The sequence below is a fragment of the Gorilla gorilla genome, chromosome 6, assembly GCF_029281585.2.
Source record: "Gorilla gorilla gorilla isolate KB3781 chromosome 6, NHGRI_mGorGor1-v2.1_pri, whole genome shotgun sequence".
Taxonomy (NCBI): Eukaryota; Metazoa; Chordata; class Mammalia; order Primates; family Hominidae; genus Gorilla; species Gorilla gorilla.
Window position 1 is genome coordinate 151,276,382 of NC_073230.2, and position 23,665 is coordinate 151,300,046.

At 36.5% G+C, this 23,665-nt stretch overlaps 1 protein-coding gene across 1 annotated transcript in view; it reads left to right on the forward strand.

Moving 5' to 3' along the window:
* The first annotated feature begins 254 nt into the window (after nt 1–254).
* The window catches only part of MGAM2 (maltase-glucoamylase 2 (putative)), a 111,649-nt gene continuing 88,238 nt past the window's right edge, over nt 255–23,665 (forward strand). Inside the window, exons 1-7 of the mRNA XM_031013481.2 lie at nt 255–344; nt 5,371–5,476; nt 8,822–8,901; nt 19,440–19,563; nt 20,010–20,119; nt 20,423–20,577; nt 22,552–22,723. Of these exons, the coding sequence (XP_030869341.2) occupies nt 5,371–5,476; nt 8,822–8,901; nt 19,440–19,563; nt 20,010–20,119; nt 20,423–20,577; nt 22,552–22,723 (747 nt within the window). The 5' untranslated portion in view covers nt 255–344. The remainder of the gene's footprint in view (nt 345–5,370; nt 5,477–8,821; nt 8,902–19,439; nt 19,564–20,009; nt 20,120–20,422; nt 20,578–22,551; nt 22,724–23,665) is intronic.

Here is a 23,665-nt window from a genome sequence, read left to right on the forward strand (position 1 = left end):
ACCCTAGCTCTTGAGCCCTTTAGGCTACATGTATAGACGAGGAAATATAACATGACAAGTAATCAGATATGAACAGGGATACAGAAGAGGGACAATGATTAGAAAAAAAAACCACCTTCCCCTTTTATTAACAAAAGGAGCTTTCATTCTATGTCACATGGAGAGCAAGCGTTCTTTTATGACCTATTGGAATATGCACTCCCCTCCTCCGGTTGCTGTCAACTTTATAAGGCAATAAATTAATTGTGGCAGAAGCTGGCTACCTCAGCCCAGTTACCTTTGCTCATTGCTCCCTGTGAATTGCTGAGGGAGAGATACAGCATAGAAAAAAACAAGGTGATGCGGTGAGTACGCTTCTCCATGCAATCAGGGCTTTGAACAAGGGCAGGAGGGTCCCTTTCTTTTTGTGTGATTTTCTGTCTGCTGCTCTGTTAAGTGATCTGGATGCCCATGTTTTTCTTCTGGACTTAATATTTTCTTCCTTTTCCATAAAAGATGAGGAGTGAGGATGAGATAGTTGATGGAGAGGAGAGACGTGTGTGTGTGTGTGTGTGTGTGTGTGTGTGTGTGTGTGTGTGGTGTCAGTGTTTGGAGGACAGGTTGGGGGAGGTCTGGTGTGAGATCCTCCTCTCTCAGTGGGAGAAATTAAGGACAGAGGAAACAGATGGGATCCTTCTGGAAACTATCTCAAGATGGCATGGATTTGGAGGAAGGTGAATTCCTCCCAGCTTTGGGCAGGAAGGGTTTCTAAGTAGGCAAGAATTTCTACCTTTAGGAATCCCCATCCTGTCCTCTGCCTGAATGACAATAGTTCCTAAGGCAGGAAAATACCCAGGGTTATTCCCAGAGCGTTCCTGTACTTCCTGAGCTAAGGTGCTGAACCCGCTCCCTCAGGAGGATTGAGGAGCCGTGGAGTAGGTCCCTGCTGCTGATTTTCAGAGGCTAGAAAGAAAAAAGTCTCCCTGTGGAGAGAAATAATACTTGCAGAAAGAGACCAATTGATGAATAATGCCTTTGCTGTGGTATTGAGTTGTGGGCTGTATGTATAAGAAATGAAGTTTGATATCATAGCGTCTTAGGGTAGGTCCTTCCTACTTCTTTCTCTACCTGAAATTCCACCACTGGAGACCAATCCTCTAAGTCTTTAAGCTCTGCAGCCTAGGATACATTGTCGAGAGAGTATTCAAGTACTATTTTAAAAAGTAGCGGCTCTCATTGTTTGTCTCAGTTCCACCACTAACCGTGACTAGACAAAATTTCTTAATATTCATCTATAAAATGGAAATCATGATATCTGTCTGATCAGCTTCAATGCAGGGATTTTATGAGAATACAGTCATATGATATATATTTTATAGGGATTAGAGTATATCTTTTAAATAATTTAGACTAAAAGAGAGACAACTGATTAATTTAGGTAAATAGTAAAGAATAGTTAATAAACCTCAATTTTAATCCCAAACCTTGTGTCTCCAAGGGCTAAGGGTTCTTCCTAAATGCCTGTTGGCAAATTACCTGTAGGTCCTAGTTCCTTACCTCTATTTCAATATTAAAGTGCTTCTTTTATGGAATTATTACACATTAACCTAAAGGCTACTGTAATTAAAAATTGAAGCTATATACTTATATAAAAATATTTGTAGAAATGGTCGTGGCATTGGGGAGGAGTTGAGAAAAGCAGGGAGGCAGGGAAATGAAAAGTAAGAGGAGATACAAAATCAACATAAAAATAAGAGAGAGAACAGTCTTTGTCCCTGCTGACTTATATTTAATAGCTTGTTGCTGCATAAGTGCTGGTTTAGTATGGTGGGAATATGGGGAGAGGAGAGGCTGAGCAGCTGGGGTTAGGACGTGCCATGAAGACCTTTGATCACAAAGCTAAAGGGTTTTTGGTTTATTCAGAGATCCATTAAAGGCTTGAATACAGGAGATCCAAATGACCCTGTTTGTGCTGGTCACTTGGGTAATGACCCAAAGATACCGAGAAAGTAGTCTGACTGAACTGTTAACTGGCTGTGAGAACTAACAGAACGAGAGGAATTAAAAAAAGATTCCTAGGTTTTTTTTTTATAATGTGATTCTATTCCTCAAGTTATTAATTATTTGGAGAACAGATAATTTGGCCAAATTGGCAGGAACTGGGAGTGAGGTGTGGGGAGAGATGATTTCACGTTTAAACATGTTAAATCTTATTGAATCTGTGGGACATCCAATAGGCAGTTGAATATATGAATCTAAACCCCTGGGCTAGAAATACAGGTTGGATTGCCATCACATGTCATATAAAGTCACATGAGTGGTGGAGATTACCCAACGTGTCTGCGTAGTTTAAAAAAGAAACCTATACCAGAATTTGGGGGACATCAACATTTAATGAAATAGGGCTGAGCGTGGTGGCTCACGCAGGTAATCCTAGCATTTTGGGAGGCCAAGGCGGGCGGATCACCTGAGGTTAGGAGTTCAAGACCAACCTGGCCAACATGGTGAAACCCTGTCTCTACAAAAATATAAAAATTAGCTGGGCATGATGGCGGGTGCCTGTAGTCCTAGCTACTAGCGGGGCTGAGGCGGGAGAATCACTTGAACCTGGGTGGCGGAGGTTGCGGTGAGCCGAGATCGCGCCACTGCACTCCAGCCTGGGCAACAGAGCGAGACTCCATCTCAAAAAAAAAAGAAAGAAAGAAAGAATGAATGAATGAAATAAATAGGAGACTACAAAGAATATTGAAGATAAGCCAGAAATAGAGGTGGAAAGCCAATATTCCTATCAAGGAATCCATATGTGGAAAGTTTCATGGAGGAGGAAGTGGTTAAGTGATTAAGACAGCGCCCATTGTATTCAGCCACTATGTCACTAGCAACCTCGGTGGGAGCATTTCCAGTGGAATGCGGAAAACACAGCCAAGCCAATAACACATGAGGAAGGGAATACAGAAAGTGTGGAATTATCGTTTTGGAAGATTGGCACTGGAAAGAAAAAGAATGTTATTATGCTACCTGGAGAAGCATACAGAGTCATTAACAGAGTTTGGGGTGACTTGGGGTATATTTATGAAGGAAAGATATTCAGAGAGTGAATTTGATAATGCAAGACGATAAGAGATAATTGGTGGAATGAAATTTTTGAGAAATTCAACAGCTGTGAGATCTAGATAACAGATGCAAGGATTATGCTTAAACAAGAAGAGGAAAAACTGTTTCATTGAGAATAGAGGGGGAAAAATAAGAATTTACCTAGATGTGAATAACCTTTGTGGAAAAGCTTGGGTTGAGAAGCAGAGAGAGAGAATAGTTTCTGCAAAATCATTATTTTTTGTGTGATATCAGAGATGATACTGCATGAGAATAAGAGTGTAGGTAACAGAGTCAGGTCTGAAAAGAAGGATAGAAGGAACAATTTTTTAAATTACAGGCACGGTGGCTCATGCTGTAATCCCAGCACTTTGGGAGGCCGAGGTGGGTGGATCACTTAAGGTCAGGAGTTCGAGACTAGCCTGGCCAACATGGTGAAATCCTATCTCTACTAAAAATACAAAAAATTAGCCACACATAGTGGCATGCACTTGTAGTCCCAGCTACTCAGGAAGCTGAGGCAGGATAATCCCTTGAACCTGGGAGGTGGAGGTTGCAGTGAGTTGAGATTGCGCCACTGCACTCCAGGGTGACACTCCGTCTCCAAAAAAATAAAATAAAATAAAAATAAAATTACTGCTGTGAAAAGTGAGAGGCACTGTCAAGACCATCAGTCAGCTTGCAGGCCCAGTTTATTTAGGAGATTATGAGCCTCAGTGGCATCTCCCTTGAGCTAGGTGCGGCAGCACAGAAGGCAGATGTTTGGATGGATAGTTTCATCCTGCAGATTCTGTTAGCAGATAGAGAGCAAGGAAGATGAGAGCAATGGCAAGTTAAATAATCAATACTGAGGCCTAGGTCAGTTAGGGTTAACAGCTAGGAAGGGCTAAGAGATTAAAAGGAAATGGAAAGATAACAGCAGCCTTGATGTGATAAGATACTTTTTTAAAATAAAGTAAGGCAGGCTGGGTGCGGTGGCTCATGCCTGTAATCCCAGCACTTTGGGAGGCCAAGGTGGGCAGATCAGCTGAGATCAGGAGTTTGAGACCAGCCTGACCAACATGAAGAAACCTTGTCTCTACTAAAAATACAAAATTAGCAGGGCATGGTGACGCATGCCTGTAATCCCAGCTACTTGGGAGGCTGAGGCAGGAGAATTGGGTGAACCCAGGAGGCAGACGTTTCAGTGAGGCGAGATCGTGCCATTGCACTCCAGCCTGGGCAACAAGAGTGAAACTCCATCTCAAAATAAATAAATAAATAAATAAATAAATAAATAAATAAATAAATAAATAAAATAAAGTCAGACAATGAGACAGTAAAAGGACATTGCTCATTTGCATATGGATTTACAATTTCAAAAGTGTAACAGTTCTGGGGATGATAAATTCCAGGGGCTAGCAAACATTTGAGGATGATGGAGATGGAATGGCGAAGAAGGCATTGCAGCTGAGGGCTGTCATGGATCTGTAGACATGTAATAATGTTAGATTTACTATAATTAGAGCAGAAAAATGAGAACACATCCAGTGTCTGATGTCATTTTTGTAGATGAAGAAATACAGGTCCAAATAGGTAAATAGCCCATCTGTTAGTAAGAAAATCAGGACAAGAATTCAAGCCCTTTGATTCCCAGTTCAGTACATCCTCCAATATAGAAAATATTTTAAATCTTGGGTCAATAAATGATCTTCGGGGTTACTGGGAGCCACGAAATTTATGTGAGTTGTTTGCTGTGAACATCTCAGCAAGCCTTATGCTGGGTATCAGGATCATTTTTGTTACCAGATCCTTGAGAGCGTCAGTGACGTTTAAACAGTCTCAACAGTGACTTCAGCATCATGTCCAGGGCAGTTGAAAGAAGAAGACTTGGATTCCAGTTTTGCTACTTTCTCTCTCCCTGAGCATACCTTCCTGTCTACTACATTAGGTGGATGTGAAGATCAAAGTGAAATCTGAAGGGTTTTGTGAGCTACCTCAGCCCCTCATCTCTCTTCTGTGTGTTATTCCACAACATTTTCCCTTCAGTTCTTCATGTCTGATATACTTTTTCTTGGGCAATCCTCAATTCCTCTACTTGCAAAAAAGGCAAGAGCTCTACAGGTGTTGGATGTAAAGCTAGAGTTAATTAGGGACACTGATAAGTGGAAACAAATATTCTTTAGATTATGTAAAGAGGATGCTGATAATCAAGGTCATCTTGCAAACAATTCCACATTTGGACACAACGATTATGTATCCTCTTGGATTGGTGGGGCCTTGTGATTTGTTTTAACCCAATTATCTGTGTCTATCTAGATGGCGAGGAAGCTCAGTGTATTGGAAGTCCTTCTGATCATCTTCTGCTTAATTGTGGTGACCATAGATATCCTCTTGCTGCTTCTTGTGTTGGAGGAAACTTCAGGTAAGGGAGATGCTTGTAGGTTGGAAGGCTGGGTAAAGGAAGTCTCCTGTAAATGCCAAAGAGATTATTTTATTCTTTTACTTTTCAATATGCCACTACATTGCAGTATTCAAAATTCACTTCCATGATTAGTTTAAGTTCAACTCCAAAAGATAAGTGTTCTTTTTCTGCACTGAAACCATGAATGTTAGTGACATTTAGGGTCTCCCAAGCCCCATTTAGTGCAATTTTAACAAGATGCAAAATTAGGCTCACCAGATGCCTGCCCTTCAACCCAGAGTCATGAAGTCGTACTGCCTTCAATGAGAAAGGACTGTTAAGCTAACAGTGCCCAGCCCCATTATATTACGGAAAAGGAAACTAAGGTTACAGGGAGGTGGTGGGATGATTAAGTTGGCCTGGTTATACCAACATACATAGCTATAGTTTCTTCATAGGTGCCTTTGAAACCGTTCTGTCTGTCTGTCTCTCTCTCAGGCACCCAGAAGCATCAAACAGAATGCCTTCTCTTTCATGCACATATTATAATTTAAATAATAAAATGTGTGTAATTCAAAAATGTATTTTCAGTTAAAGCTGAATTTGGGCTTTGTTCTGCTTGACAAGCTCACTTTACAGATGTGAATTGAGCCTAGAGTGAAAAGAAGCTGTCCTGATGGTAGAACCCTACCTGCTCCATCTCTTTTCACCTCTCTCCACAGTAAACATTAAGACACTTTCTAGGAACTATTACAACTTTGAAAGATGATCTGAAAACCACTGATATAAGCCATTTTGAGATTATTCCTACTTCTCCCCTCTAAAACATTTTTTGGGTAACAAGTCTCCTGAGATTGCTCTCCAGTGTATATGACTAATTGGTTTATTTTATTTGATATAAAACTAGATCTTCACACCTGCATTCACCTTAAACCACATTCTGATTTATGCAGAGTAGCTCTGCTTTTAACTGTCTTACATGTCTTACATACTGAACTTTTCTCTGTTTTTTTTTTTTTTTTGAAGATGTATTTCCATGGGTTGAAAGGGTGGCTTTAAAATCAATTTGTTTTTATTGTGGTAAGAACAGAACATCTACCCTCTTATTGGATTTTTAAGTGTATAATACAGTATTGTTATCTATTGAAACAATGTTGTACATCAGATTTCTGGAACTTATTCATCTTGCATAACTGAAATGTTATACATGGGGATTAGCAACTCCGCACTCCCTGTTCCCCCTAACTCCTGACAACTACCATTCTCTTCTTTGCTTCTGTGAATTTGACTATTTTAAATAACTTATGTAAGTGGACTCCCAGAGTATTTATCCTTTTGTGACTGGCTTAATTCACTTTGCATAATGTCCTCAAGTTTCATCTATGTTGTTGCATATTGCAGGAATCCAGTTTTAAGACAATTTTTTTATTGAAATATATATATATGTACACAAACAAATGTAGAGCCATAAAGATAGTGATAGTGAATATATTTGGGGGCTTTGTTTTGAATCAAAACGAAAGCACTAAGGGGCACCTGCTAATACCCACGGTAACTGTTTCCTCCAAATTCTGATGAAATTCTGGATTTTAGATGGTTCATGGAGTCCATGAACCAGTCCTACTTCTGCTGTTGTCATGGGGAGAAGATTCCACAAAGTTGATAAAGCCTAAAGTAAGAATAGCCAATGTTGAGTGAAGATGTATATTTCCAATGGGGCCAATAATATCTTCCTGATATGTAGCCTGAGCTCTCTGGTGTCTTTAAGCAGCTGTGCCTACAAATAAGAGACTAAAGAAAAAACAGTAAGAAAAAAGACTTTCCCAGCTATTTATTCAGGGCTTCCCTGGTAACAACAACAAAAAAAATGTTGGATCTCTACCTGACAACATATATAAACATTAACTCAAAATTGATCAAAGACTTAATATAAGAGCTAAAACTATAAAACTCTAGGAACATGTAAATAAAAATGTCTGTGACCTTGGATTAGATAACAGTTTCTTAGATGATACCCAAAGCACAGCAAACAAAGAAAAAAATAGGCAAATTGGACTTCATCAAAATTGAAAAAAACTTTGTGCTTTGAAGCACACTTTGAAGAAAACTATCAAGAATGTGAAAAACAATCCACAGATTCAGGGAACATATCTGCAGATGATGTATCCGATGTTAGGCCCTTATCAGATATATCATTTGCAGATATATTTCTTTTTACATCCTAAGATAATACATTGGAATATAAGAGAATATATTCTCTTAGGATGTATAAAGAAATACTACAAATCCAAATTTTTTAAAAAAAGGTTTCTAAATGAGTAAAACATTTAAATAGACATTTCTCCCAAGGAAATCTATAAATGGCCACTAAACCCATGAAAGTATATTCAACATCATCGGTTATTTGGGAAGCGCAAGTCAAAACAATAACATATCACTTTCACACCCACTATGATGACTATAATTAAAAACAGATAAAAACAAGTGTTGTTGAGGTTACAGAGAAACTGGCTTCTACATGGCTAAAATGGTGTGGTTACTTTGGAAAACTTTGCCAGTTCCTCGAAAAGCTACAGATAGAGTTAACCACATGACCTAACAATTCCACTTCTAGGTATATAACCAAGAAAACTGAAAACATAGCTCACAGAGAAACTTACGCGAATGCTCATAGCAGGATTGTGTATAATGGTCAAAAAGTAGAAACAACCCAAATGTACATGAACCGATGAATAGATAAACAAAATGTGGTATATCCACGCACAAAAAAATGTGATTCAGCCATTAAAAGCAATGAAGCACTGATACATACTACAACATGGATTAACCTGCAAAACCTTATGCCAGGTGAAAGGAGCCAGGCACAAAAGGCCACACATTTTATGATTCTTTTTATAGGAAATGTTCAGAATAGGCAAATCCATAGTGATAGAAAATAGATGAGTGTTTGCCAGGGATTGGGAGAACAGGGGAATAGAAGATAACTGCTAAGGTGTACGTTATTTCTTTTTGGAGTGATGAAATCGTTCTGGAATTCGACAGTGGTCACAGGTTGTACAACTTCATAACTAAAAACCATTGACATATACTTTAAGAGGATGAATTTTGTGTTATATAAATTATATCTGTTTAAAAAGCAAACAAAGTAGAAATAAACGTGTTTAAACTTGGAGAAGTGTTAAACATCATGTGCAAATATAGATACCAGTTTGGAGAAGTGTTAAACATTGTATGCAAATGTAGATACCAGCTACTGGTGATCTGTTGTGTGGAGAATTGGCCAAAAGTCTGTAACTTTGCTGGCTTCTTTCCTGGAGCTGTGATTACACTACACATTTTCAACTTTATCCTTTAATTCCTATGCAGATACTTCATTTACTCCAGAGTGCCCAGAGATTCCCCAGTCGGAAAGGATAGACTGCACACCTGACCAGGAGGTGACCGAGGTCAGAGAAATAAGGTCCCTTTTGGTGGCCTACAGGGTGTTATTGAAAAGAAATGAATATGTGAAGTGGGGAAAGGGTGGGGGTGGCATGGCTTCTGGGCCTCTGATTTGTTTGGAGTTCTTTCTTTCTTATCTTATTGAAATAACAATATTAAGATCGTGAGGGAAGCAGGGTTGAAAAAAAGGAAGAGTAGGAAAAGCTAACAAGAATGTTAATCTGTGGATTATAAAGTCCAAGGTGGAGGGCGATTACAGGTGTTACTAAATGTACCTTAGGTGTGATTCCAAGGATAGTGGTAGAAAGGTTAAATGTTTGTGGGCTAGACTATGTATTCTTTGAGAATAGAGGCCATTAAGCACATGCAAATAGGGAAATCCATAGTGATAGAAAATAGATTAGCATTTACCTGAGTCACTGGCTGAGTCACCTACGGAACTCAGGCAAATTGTTACAAGAGCCCTCTGGATTATGTTATTGGCAATAGAGGTCCCAATGAATATGGGCTAAAGAACACAGGTTTTCTCCCAGAGTAGCTTCCATAAAATATCAGCGACTTGAACCCTGATTAGTTGTGACTTAGGACTTTTTAATAAAGGTTGTATGTATATATATATTTAAATTTTATTTCTTGGCCCCATATTCTAAATTCTATATCTTCTTGAGATATTAATTAGGACAGTATTGAATTTTAGGTTAAATTTTAAACAATATTAACATTTTGATAGTTTTGAATCTTCTTGTTATAAAAACATAGAAAGTGTCTCCATTTCAGTTCTTTTCATATATACATATATTTCTTTCTTTTCTTTTTTTTGAGACAGAGTCTCACCTTGTCGCCTGGCTGGAGTGCAGTGGCGCGGATCTTGGCTCACTGCAACCTCTGCCTCCCAGGTTCAAGCAATTCTTGTGCCTCAGCCTCCTGAGTAGCTGGGATTACAGGCACCTGCCACCATGCCCAGCTAAATTTTGTATTTTTAGTAGAGGCAGGGTTTCACCGTGTTGGCCAGGAGGCCTCAAACTCCTGACCCCAGGTGATCCACCTGCCTCAGCCTCCCAAAATGCTGGGCTTACAGGTGTGAGCCACTACGCCTGGCCCATATATGCATATATTTATTTCTTAACTGAGTTTTATGTTTCTCTTATATGTTTTATTGCATGTGAATTATGATGTTTTCCCTATGTATTTCACATCCTTGGTTTCTACTGTAAATATAATCCATTATATTTTGTAAGTTGTGCTTCTTTTATTATAATGCTTCTTTTCTTACTATTATATTTTTATATTTATTATTTTTACTTTATATTATGTTTACACAGTATATTTATATTCTATTTATTATATAATTGATCAAGTTAAATCTCATATTGTTTATAAAAAATGTTTTGTAGTCCCTCCTCTGGATATTAAGTATAGAATTATATTATAGGAAAATAAGTATAATTTTTCTTTGTATTAATATTATCTTATACATTCATATGTCTAATCGTATTGTCTATTTCTTCCAGAATAATGTAATTAAAGTGATGATGGTTGGCAACCCTTATTTTATGCTTGACTTTAATGGAAATTTGGGCAAAGTATCAAGCACAAAGTTAGCTATTGGCTTAAGAGAATTGTTTTATTGATATATGTTAGGAACCCTCTTTATATTCTTATTTTAACTTTTTTTTAAAAGAAATGGAAAATGGATTTTTTTCCAACAATTTAGTATTGAACTTTGCAAACAAGTGTACAATAATACTCATTACCTCCCACTTAAATTTCACCATTAATATTTTACTTTGCTTTCTCGTATTTATCACTTATCCGACACTTCATTCATCTATTAATCTATCTGATTTCTATGGATTTGAAAGTAAGTTCTAGAAACCAGTTCACTTTTTCATAAATTTCTCACCAAGTATATTATTAGCTACAGTCCAAAGTTTGATTATAGTTATTTATCTTCAGATATTACACTTATATACAATGCAAATACAAAGAGTTGTTATTAATACATTTTGCACGATTCTTTGGCACACATTTGTTGAATTATGGCAAATGACTACACATGTGTAAGCCAAACCATTCTATACCCAAAGATACAGAATGTTACCATCACTTCAGAAAGTTATCTTATGACATTTCCCAATAGTTATTCCGACTTGTACCCCTTAACAGGTAATCACTGATATGATTTATCTCCACCTTAGTTTAGTTTTGCTTGTTGCAGAACTTCATATGAATGGAATCACATAGCGTAGTGTAAAGCCTCTTTCATTCAGCACATTTTTGAGATTCATCTTTATTGTTGCAAATATTAGATAATTCTTTGTACCACTGAGTGATATTCCATCGTATGAGTATGCCATAGTTTAACCATTCTTCCCTTGGCATATAGTAGGATGTTGTCCACTTCATCCATATTTTCAAATTTATAAACTTTGAGTTCTATTAAATATGTTTTTGTTTTTGTTGTTGTTGTTGGATGGAATCTCGTTCTGTCGCCAGACTGGAGTGCACTGGGGCGATCTCGGCTCACTGCAACCTCTGCCTCCCCGGTTCAAGCAATTCTCCTGCCTCAGCCTTCTGAGTAGCTCGGACTACAGGCATGCACCACCATGCCCAGCTAATTTTTGTATTTTTAGTAGAGACGGGGTTTCACCATATTGGCCAGGATGGTCTCTTGACCTTGTAATCCACCCCCTTCAGCCTCCCAAAGTGCTGGAATTACAGGGGTGAGCCACCGCGCCCGACCTCAAAATTATTTTTATGAGATTTAGCCTATTGTTAGGTATAGTTATATTCTTTTTTTTTTCTGTATCCACCCTACTCTTGATAGGCAATTGTGAGTTTTCATCTAGAGATTTTTTTTTACAGCACGATTCAAAAAAATTTGCATCAAATTTTTGGGTATCTTCGGGTGAACAGTTGGAATAATTTTTATTGGCTCTATACCTAAGGATGGAACTTTCAGTCTATAGGATATGTACATGTTTAACTTTAGCTGACACTGCAAAATCATTTTTCAAAGTATTTGTATCAATTTGCATTTCTTTTAGTAATATATAGGAGTTCATTTGCTCTACATCCTAATCAACGCTTGGTGTTTTCTCCTTTTTCAATTTAACCATTCTATGGTTTTAATTTTCATGTTTCTCATGACTAATAAGGTTAAATATCTTTAGAAATGCTTATTGGCTAGTTGGTAATCATATTTATGAAATGTCTTTTTAACTTTTTGCCTTTTTTTCTACTGAACTGTTCATCTTTTTTATTGCTTTGTAGTAGTTACTTATGTATTCTGGATACAAATCCTTTGTTAGACATATATCTTAGTCTATGGTTTGTCTTTTAACTCTCTTAATGGCGACTGTTGATGACAAATAGCTCATAATTTTAAAATAGTTCACTTTATCACTTTTTCAATGGTTGGTTCATTTCATATTCTATTTAGTAATTCTTGCCTACTCCAAGGTCAGAAAAATATATTGCTATCTTTCCCTTAAAAGCATTGTTGTTTTATCGTTCAAATGTAGGTCTTTTATGAATATAGTACTGATTTTTGTATATGGTATCAGGTAAGAGTCCAGAAACTTTTTTTTTTTTTTTTTTTTTTTTGAGACGGAGTCTTGCTCTGTCTCCCAGGCTGGAGTGCAGAGGCGCAATCTTGGCTCACTGCAACCTCCACCTCCCAGGTTCAGGTGATTCTCACACCTCAGCTTCCTGAGTAGCTGGGATTACAGGCACCCGCTATCATGCCTGGCTAATTTTTTGTATTTTTAGTAGAGATGAGGTTTCACCATTTTTGTCAGGCTGGTCTCGAACTCCTGACCTCGTGATCCGCCCACCTCAGCCTCCCAAAGTGCTGGAATTACAGGCATGAGCCACCACACCTGGCCCAGAAACATTTTTTTCTTGAATTTTTAATCGATCCATCACCACTTATTGAACTGACCATCTTTTTCCCTCTGCATTTTAGTGACACCTTTCCTGTAAATTATGTCTTTATAGGTATGGATCTGCTTCTGGAATGTATTTTGTTGAGTTATTAGTTTGTTCTTTTGCCAATACCATACAGCCTTAATAACTATTGCTTTATGATAGGTCTTAATGTGTGGTTGTAGAAGTCCTCCAAATCATTCTTACTTTTCTTCAAGATTGCCTAGCTTATTCTTTGCCCTTTAGGTTTCTGAATACATTTTAATTTTAATGTCTCTCATACCAGCCTGCCAGTTTTCTCACAAAACTTACTAGAAATTTTATTGTGATTACATAAAATTTACAGGTTAAATTTGGGAAAATTACCATCTTTACAAGGGTGAATATTTCAATTCCTAAACATGGTATATATCTTTCTATGTACTGAGATTTTAGTTTTGAAATTTTTGATATAGAGCTTTTGCACATGGTTTTGCTACTTTTTTCCTATTTGATTCTATTCAAATCTTATTCTTAAATTTTAATTTTCTGTTTCTCTGTTGTTGATATATAGATTTAAAATTGATTTTTGAATACTGATCTTGTAACCAGAAATCTTAAATTTACTTATTAATTGTCCTAGTTTGTAGACTCTTGTTTTTTTCTGACATGATAATGTTACCTGCAAATAATAACAGTTGGAAGTTTTTTCCAATGTGCATTCCATTTTCTTCCATGTCTTTTAACTCATAGGTTACAAGATTCTGTTTTCTTTCTAAATTGTCAATATAGTTTGAGACAGTTTATCTGAAAGGCAACATGCAGCTATGGTAGGTTTTAGAAAATGGAACTTCCTGGAGACTGATTTTAACTAAACCTAATAAATAACATTGAATAAAATACTAGTTATAGAAGAGGAATTTCCTGGTTTTGGAAGAAGTTGGTTACATATCATTTACAGATTTTCAGCATCTATCAGAGACTCTATTGAAGAAATCCCTGCATCAAATGAAAGTTGTACTAGATAATTTGGGGTCTGGGATATTGGTAATGGTTGAAAACTGAAGTAGGGATGTTAGAGCAGACCACTTACTTAAATGTTTATTGCTTTTTATAGAGGTCTGTGGACTTTGAAACAATTTATGACAATGAAACTGACCTTTTGAATTACACTGACCCCAGTTTCAGAGGGAGCAGAGCTACTTAATGTCTGCCTTAGGAAAATCAATTATCCACAGGCCACCCAGACCCCCGAATTCTTTCTTCACTGATCCCTTCCAGCCTTTTTTGTTATCTGAAGACAATGAGATGGGAATGTCAATTAGATTTATGGAGAGTTAATAAGTATATTTAAAAAGATTGTATGGTTATAATATAATTACTTTGTTTATAATAGGTATGAAGCACTGACTTAAGTTGTATTTACCTTGTGGCTTTTCAGGAAAATGACATCAGATGTTAGCATCTGAAATACTTGTCAGCACTATGCCTTTTTCAAATGAGTAGTGTTGTGACATATTCTTGTTTTTGGTGTCACAATCCACACTGAACACAGTCCTTTCACAGGAAAGATTCAGACATTATAGTTATGTACAGAATAAAATGAGAAAGTATTAATGTTTCCTGTCTATCTCCAAATTACTCCCCCCAGAATCACCCAGAATCAAATCAATGGCTTAGTGTATATCCTTCTCTTGATCTTTATAAGCTTTTGCATCTATATATTTATTTTGTTTTAAGGAAAATTTGATTATACTATATATTTTTCCAACTTGCTTTTTAAATTTAAGGCATTTGAATTTACCACATTATATTTTTAAAATAGGTTGCTTCGGTTGAGATTACCATATGATTTTCTTTTGTCAATGTTGTGAATTATGTTAAAATATTTTTCAGTTTGGAACCATTTTCACTTTTGCTTAATGAGACCTATTCATATATTGTGTATTAATTCTTTTAATATATGAGTGAATTCAAATTGCTAATATTTTATTGATATTTCACACATCTATGTTTTTTAAATGAAATGGGCCTATGTATTTTTTTTTTACTTGTTTATTTGGACTGTCCTTTTTCAGTTTGTTACCAGAACTATTCTAGTTTTATAAAATGAATTAGGAAACTTTCCACCTTTTTCTATATTCTGAAAATACAGTATATATAATATGAGGATATTTTATTCCTCAAATCATTTGGGCAATTTTTTCTTTTTTAGGGAAAGATTCTTAACTATCTTTCACAATTTTTCATGGTTACTGGACATTTCAGGTTTTCTATCTCCTCTTAGACAATTTTGATTATTTAAACTTTTACTGTGTAAAGATTTATTTAATTTAGAGTTTCACATTCATTGGCTAATATTTGTTACAAATAAGTTTTCTCATGATTCTTACTCATTCTTTATATCTGTTGTCATTTTTCATTCTTGTTTTAAGCCTTGTTTGTTTCCCTTTTTTGTCAAAATAAGACTTTAAGATATTTCTATTTCCTTGATCTTTCCAAAGAAACTCTTAGATTGATTGATTTGCCAGACTAATAACAAAACTTATCCTCACACTATAGTAATATCAGTGGGGAGTTATAGCAGGAATTGACATATAAGCCATTTGAATATAAGAAGAAGTCCCAAAATGCATATTCACATGCTTATATGTATGCACTTAAATTTAGTTTATAATAAAAATGACACTGCAAATCAGTGGTGGAAACAAGCCGGATATGATTAATGGTGGTATCTGTCTTCCTGTCCTTGCAGACGACTCTGTGCCACTGGAATCTGGATGAATTCATTAAACAGAGCAGGCACTCAATGGATGTTTTGAATTGATGAATGTAGTTACTTGCTTCTTTATAATTATTGCTTTAGTTTTTATTATTTTACAAACTTTTTGTGGGTGTATTTTGTACTTTTCTAGTGTCTTGGGTTGTACATTGAGTTGTTAATGATCCACGACATTTTATTTGCTTTTCTTTCCCTCATTTGTCTTCTCTTTTCTCTTTCTGGAGTCTTCTTAGTTGAGTGCTGCTATCTGAGTCTGTCAGTCACTTCATCTACTCTTTCTTTCATATTTTCCATTTTTTTAATATTATTTTCTGGGATAATTGAATTTGATTTTTAAAGTTTTTTTCATAACACTTCTCTTTGGTTGTTTTCTTTTGTAATTAAGTTTAAATATTAAGGAGCTTTAAATCTTGTTCTAAATCTTAACAGTACACATTCCTCATTTTTTTAATGGAAGTGATATGGTTTGACCCTGTGTCCCCACCCAAATCTCACCTTGAATTTTATACTCCCAGTGTGTCAAGGGTGGGCCAGGTGGAGATAATTGAATCATGGGGCAGTTTCCCCCATACTGTTCTTATGGTAGTGAATAAGTCTCATGATATCTGATGGTTTTATAAAGGAGAGTTCCCCTGCACAAGCTCTCTTGCCTGCCACCATGTAAGACATCCCTTTGCACTTCCTTCATCTTCCACCATGATTGTGAGGCCTCCCCAGCCATGTGGAACTGTGAGTCCATTAAATGTCTTTCCTTTATAAATTACACAGTCTTGGGTATGTCTCTGTTAGCAGCATGAGAACTGACTAATACAGTAAATTGGTACCAGGTAGTGGGGTGCTGCTGTAAAGATACCTGAAAATGTGGAAGCGACTTTGGAATTGGGTAACAGGCTGAGGTTGGAACAGTTTGAAAGGCTCAGAAGAGGACAGGAAGATGTGGGAAAGTTTGGAACTTCCTTGAGACTTGTTGAATGGCTTTTCTCAGATGGAGATGAGGAACTTGTTGGGAACTGGAATAAAGGTGACTCTTGCTATGTTTTAGCAAAGAGACTGGTGGCATTTTACCCCTGCCCTAGAGATCTGTGGAACTTTGAACTTGAGAGATGATTTAGGGTATCTGGCAGAAGAAATTTGTAAGCAGCAAAGTGTTCAAGAGGTAACTTGGGTGCTGTTAAAGGCGTTCAGCTTATGTATTCACAAAGATATGGTTTGGAATTGGAACTTATGTTTAAAAGGGAAGTAGAGTATAAAAGTTCAGAAAATTTGCAGCCTGATGATGCAATAGAAAAGAAAAACCCATTTTCTGAGGAGAAATTCAAGCCAGCTGCAGAAATTTGCATAAGTAACAAGGCGTCAAATGGTAATTGCCAAGACAACGGGAAAAATGGCTCCAGGGCGTCAGAGGTCTTCAGAGCAGTACCTCCCATCACAGGCCAGGAGGCCTCGGACAGAAAAATGGTTCCATGGGCCGGGCCCAGGGTCTCTCCTGCTCTGTGCAGCCTAGGGACTTGGGGTCCTGTGTCTCAGCAGCTCCAGACATGGCTAAAAGGGACCAAGGTACAGCTTGGGCCGTGGCTTCAGAGTGTATAAGCCCCAAGTCTTGGCTGCTTCTACATGTTGCTGAGCCTGTGGGTGCATAGAAGTCAAGCACCAAGGTATAGGAACCTCTACCTAGATTTCAGAGGACGTATGGAAATGCCTGGATGGCCAGGCACAAGTTTTCTGCATAGGTGGAGTCCTTATGGAGATCCTCTGCTAGGGCAGTGTGGAAGGGAAATGTGGGGTCAGAGCCCCAACAAACAGTCCCCACTGGGGCACAGCCTAGTGAAGTTGGGAGAAGAGGGCCACTGTCCTCCAGCCCCCAGAATGGTAGATCCACTGATGGCTTGCACTGCATGCCCGGAAAAGCCACAGACACTCAATGCCAGCCCATGAAAGCAGCCGAGAGGGTGGCTGTACCTGCAGAGCCACAGAGGCAGAGCTGCTCAAGGCTGTGGGAGCCCACCTCTCACATCAGCATGACCTGGATGTGAGACATGGAGTCAAAGGAGATTATTTCAGAGCTTTAGGATTTGACAGCCTCATTGGATTTCAGACTTGCTTGGGGCCTGTAGCCCCTTCATTTTGACCAATTTCTCCCGTTTGGAATGGGTATATTTACCCAACGCCTGTACCCCATTGTATCTAGGAAGTAACAAACTTGCTTTTGATATTACAGGCTCATAGGCTAAAGGGACTTGCCTTGTCTCAGATGAGACTTTGGACTTGTACTTTTGGATTAATGCTGGAATGAGTTAAAACTTTAAGGGACTATTGGAAGGGCATGATTATGTTTTGAAACGTGAAGCCATGAGATTTGAGAGGGGCCCGGTGCAGAATGACACGGTTTGACTCTGTGTCCCCACCTAAATCGCACCTTGAATTGTAATTGAATTTCAATTGTAGTTGTAATTGTAATTGAAATTCAATTGTAGGCCAGGCGTGGTGGCTCATGCCTGTAATCCCAGCACTTTGGGAGGCTGAGGTGGGTGGATCACCTGAGGTCAGGAGTTTGAGACTAGCCTGGCCAACATGGTGAAACCCTGTCTCTACTAAAAATACAAAAATTAGCCAGGTGTGGTGGTGGGAGCCTGTAATCCTAGCTACCTGGGAGGCTGAGGCAGTAGAATAACTTGAACCCAGGAGGCAGAGATTACAGTGAGCCGAGACCGCACCATTGCACTCCAGACTGGGCAACAAGAACAAAAGTCTGTCTCAAAAAAAAAAAAAAAAAGAAATTCAGTTGTAATTGAATTTCTCACCTGCCACATTGCATTTTATTTTGCTGTTTTATAAACAGATTTGTAATTTTTTTCTTAAAATCATTTCTGTCATTTCATGTAAATTTAGTTAGGTGAGGAAGGTGAATGCCTGTGTTTATTCTAACACAGTGGTCTCAGTTGCCATTTGTTTTATTTATCATAACAAAATAATTTTATGTAAATTAACCTGAAAATTATAAGACCTTTACAAAATAAATCTTGCTAAATAACACCAAAAGAATATTTATAATCAAACCACTCTGAGAAAGAACCACATGTGATTTGTTTTTGCCTTGGACATAGTAGAGATATTGTGAATTTCTATGTTACCCTCTGTCCTAGTTTTATTTTAATCGTCTCTAGTTTTCTTAGCTTCACTTTGTTTACTTTTTGGAAATGCATTTCTTCTTTTGCTGTATTGTTAGCCACTTGCATGACTCTTTCTCATGGGAAAGTCCAAACTTCTTGGACTGGCTTCCAGCCCACTCTTGGTAAAAATACTATGTGATTTCCAGCTTCATTCTCATACTTAATGTTTTTGGCACAAGAAATGTGTGGTTTTTCTGAGTCTGTCATGCACTGCTGCTTTCTCCGCCAGGAATACTGTTCCTCTGTCTAACCTCCCCTGGTGCTTCATGATGGGACTTACGTTTCACTTACCTGGAAGCTCTCCCTACCCCACTCCAAGCCTACTAGGCTGGGTACAGTGACTGTGTGTTCCCTCAACTCCTGGACACACTTGGTGGAGCCCTCATATCATCATACTGTATGTAATTGCTTTCCTAATTGTATGGATTTGCCACTAGACAGTAGTTTGCCGAAGGCACAAGCTATGTCTTATTTATCTGTATTATCAGTTCCATGTCTGGTAGATAATAAATACATATTGGACAGTTGGATAGATTCATGAATAAATAAAGAACAAATAAATTAATGAATGTAATTATAACCTATCTTAAATTCTCCTTGGAATAAAATGGGTTATAAATAAATAGACAGATAATACTTTCCTTCCCTCAGTTTATATACTGCTAACTCTGTGTCATTGTTACAGGATATCTGCAGATGGCAATATAAGTGCTGCTGGTCGCCTGTGGCAGATGCCAATGTCCCTAGGTGCTTCTTCCCCTGGAACTGGGGCTATGAAGCCAGCAATGGCCATACAAATACAAGCACAGGTGAGCACTGCCCTGATGTTGCGCCTGGGAACAACTCCTTATGGCCCACATACATTAACTGCAAAATAAAATAAAAGCTAAAAGTCAGACAGGCGTGGTGGCTCACGTCTGTAATCCCAGCACTTCGAGAGGCTGACGTGGGTGGATCATGAGGTCAGGAGTTCAAGACCAGCCTGACCAATGCGGTGAAACCCCGTCTCTACTAAAAATACAAAAATTAGCTGGGCGTGGTGGCGGCTGCCTGTAATCCCAGCTACTCAGGAGGCAGAGGCAGGAGAATCATTTGAACCTGGGAAGTGGAGGTTGCAGTGAGCCGAGATCACGTCTTGCACTCCAGCCTGGGCCACAGGGCAAGACTCCATCTCAAAACAAAAACAAAAACAAAACAAAACAAAACACTAAAAGTTAGTCTCCTTTTCTCTCTCTCCATATCTTGCCACCCCTAGGATTTACTGCCCAGTTGAAAAGGTTGCCATCACCATCTCTGTTTGGAAATGATGTCACCACCACCCTTTTCACAGCTGAATATCAGACATCCAATCGGTTTCATTTTAAGGTTGGTTTGGGAGTGACTGCTAAACACATTTCTGAAGAAAGCAGTGTGCCCACATTGGGCTTGAAGTGTGGAGGCAGAAGGTACCTCTCTCCCTCTCTGCAGGAATCTCTGGATGGCGTGGGCAGGCTAATTTTTATTTGATGGGGCACACGTAATTGGGTGATTTCACAAATCAGGAGCCACAAGGTCAAGAATTAGAAGCTATTCTCATGGGGTGTCATTTGAGATGGAACGTCTTTTGTAGCTCTGTCTACAAGGAAGTCGTCTTATCTGCAGTTGTCCCTTCTGTTTTTCTTTTGACAGATCACTGACTTTAATAACATACGCTATGAAGTTTCCCATGAAAATATTAACCTGGTTGATGGGATTGCTGATGCCTCCAATTTGAGCTATTACGTGGAGGTTACTGATAAACCTTTCAGCATCAAAATAATGAGGACAAGCAACAGAAGAGTCTTGTGAGCTTTTCAACCCTCTTGGCGCATCTTTGAACACACAGTTCTAATATTACTCATTCTGATTTATTGGGGGTGGGCAGTGAAATCAGTACAGCTAGAGAAAATGTTTGAATATTAGAAAAATGTCCAAGAGTTTGCTGTAAAATAACAGTGTTAGCCTATCATGCTCGTAAAACAGAGAATACTAAAAGGTAGTACTAAAATGTTTGCTAAGTTATATAATTTTCTATAATTATATATTATATAAATTTATATAATATACAATTATATTATATAATTTATATAATATACAATTATATTATATAATTTATATAATATACAATTATATTATATAATAATATATTATTACTATTAATATAATTAATAATATTATAATTATATTATAATTATATTTAAATTATAAAATTATAAAATTTCATAATTTAAAATTAAATTAAATTATACACATTTAAATGTAATTTAAAATATGTAAAATATATAATTTAATTATATATTCCATATAATTTATATAATTTAATTAACTATATAATTTATATATTAAATACATAATTTAAAATTAAATTATAAAAATGCAGAATATAGTTATAATTAAAATATAATAAATATATTAATTATAATATAATTAATAATATTAATTAATATAATTAATATTAATAATTAATATAATTAACATTAATGATATTAATAAAAATATGTAATAACATATAAGATATAATTATACAATATATAATATATAATTATATAATATATAATATAATATATAATTATATAATATATAATATATAATTACATGTCATATAATTATGTATAATATAATATATAATTATAAGTAATATAATTATATAAATATATAGATATATCTTAAATTAAATATAATATATAATATATAACATATGTATTTAATATACAAATATGTCATATTTATACATTAAATATATTTACATATTATAAATGCATTTATATTGAAAATATTTAACATATATTTAATATATATTAATTTATATTTGTATTTAATTTATATTTTTATTTAATTATATTTAGTTTTAATTTAATCAATTTAATTATATTTAATTAATATTTAATATTTATTTAATATACATTAATTTATATTTAATATAAATATTTAATATATTTAATAAATGTTAATTTATATTTAATATAAATATTTAATACATGTTAATATACATTAATATATTAAATAGAAATATATAAACATATATTTTACATAAGATAATTTTAAAATATAAAATATTTATATAAAATTTAATAATATATATTTATATATTTAAATATATAGTATATTTAATATGTTTATCTATTTGTATAATATATTTATACACAGAAATATACTTGTGGTTTACATATGTTGTAAAATAGGGGATTTTATTGTTTTAAATTATTATTCATACTGGAACTCAAACTTCCTTGTCTATCATTTTAAATTATTATTTACTGTGAATTTTACTATCAAGCAGTGACCAACAGTTTGAGCTTAATTCACAAACTGTACTGGAGTAAACAGAAGTATTAGTGTCTGTAAAACCAGTATTCACATCCTGGTACCAGCAGATCAACAGTCAGCTGTGTTATATACCAGGCAAAATACCTATCCTCAACAGTATCAGTTTCCTTGTCCAAAAAAAGGGACTCAAGATATCCACTTTTCCTAGGGGCAATGAGACTTTGTTTATAAAACACCCAGAGCGGTGCCTGGTATGTAGTAGATGCACATTAAACATGAAGTCAACTCTGCTCTCTTTCCCCAATTGTCCAACCTGAGCTCCTGGCATCCTGGCACTAATGCTGTCTTCCTCTAGAATTAAAGAACCAGAGGTGCCACTTCAAAGGTAGCATGAAAATTGCTAACGCCTGAAACAACAGAGGTCTAAGTGTATGTGGAAAGGAGAAGATAGCTTCCTGGCAGAGGAAAGAGTGTTTTTCGGTGATTCTTGCTCTACTTACCCCATGGCCCAGGTTGGACACGAGCATCGGGCCCCTCCAGTTTGCCCAGCAGTACCTGCAACTGTCTTTCCGACTGCCCAGTGCCAATGTGTATGGGCTGGGAGAGCATGTGCACCAGCAGTACCGCCACAATATGACCTGGAAGACTTGGCCCATCTTCACCCGGGACGCTACCCCCACCGAGGTGAGGTGCCTTTGCTCCTGAGTATCGCCCACAGTAAGGGATACACTCCTTCCTTTCCTAAAAGTAGCCTGCAGGAATACATCTATTTTACTTGGCTCACTTTAGATGTGTTAGTGTTGAGGAATATTTGTTCTTGAGGCCTATAAATTCAGGAATATAGCAATATTAAAAATAAAGAAATTAAATTAGAAATTTTCTAACAATTCGAAATGCAGCATTTTTTAAACAAATTTCACTTTTAATGGGAAATACAATTTCATGATTATATTAGAACCTAGTATATACTTCTGCCAAATTACTATGTCTTGGTTTAATAACTGAGGAAAGGAAGGCTTCAGTAGGAGCCAAGCTCAGTAGAACTTGGTGGACTAAAAATGTCTCTTTTGACAGCTTTCATACTGTTCTAGGTGTTTGCTAGTGAAAGTATGTTTCAGAAACGTCAGCGTTGGCATTACCTGGGAGGTTGTTAAAAATGCAGAATCTCAGGCCGTAGCCCAGACCCACTGGATCCAAATCTGCATTTTTGCAAGATCCGCAGGTGACTCACATTCATATATGAAAGTGGGAGAACGACTGCTCTGGATTGATGCCTCTCAGCTTATCTGGAGTGAAGGACTAGTTTCTTAAAAAAAAAAAAAATCCAGCATGGGCAATAATTTTGTAAAATACAATTAAAATATATTACTGAAAAAATGAAATAAAAAACTCAAAGACATACCAAAAAAACCTAAATTTTCAGTTGAACAGACATAAAATATTACCCTTTTCAATTGCTATAAAAGAATTTCTAAACTTTGACTTTTGGTTTTCGTACTTGTCTTGTGGCTGACTGATAACAAAGGGTTTGAGGAAGTATTGTTCCATGGACAAAGCTTTGAGTCACACAGGTTTGTAGAGCATGTCTTGAAGCCTCCATTGTGCTGATGATATTTCTTGGATCCA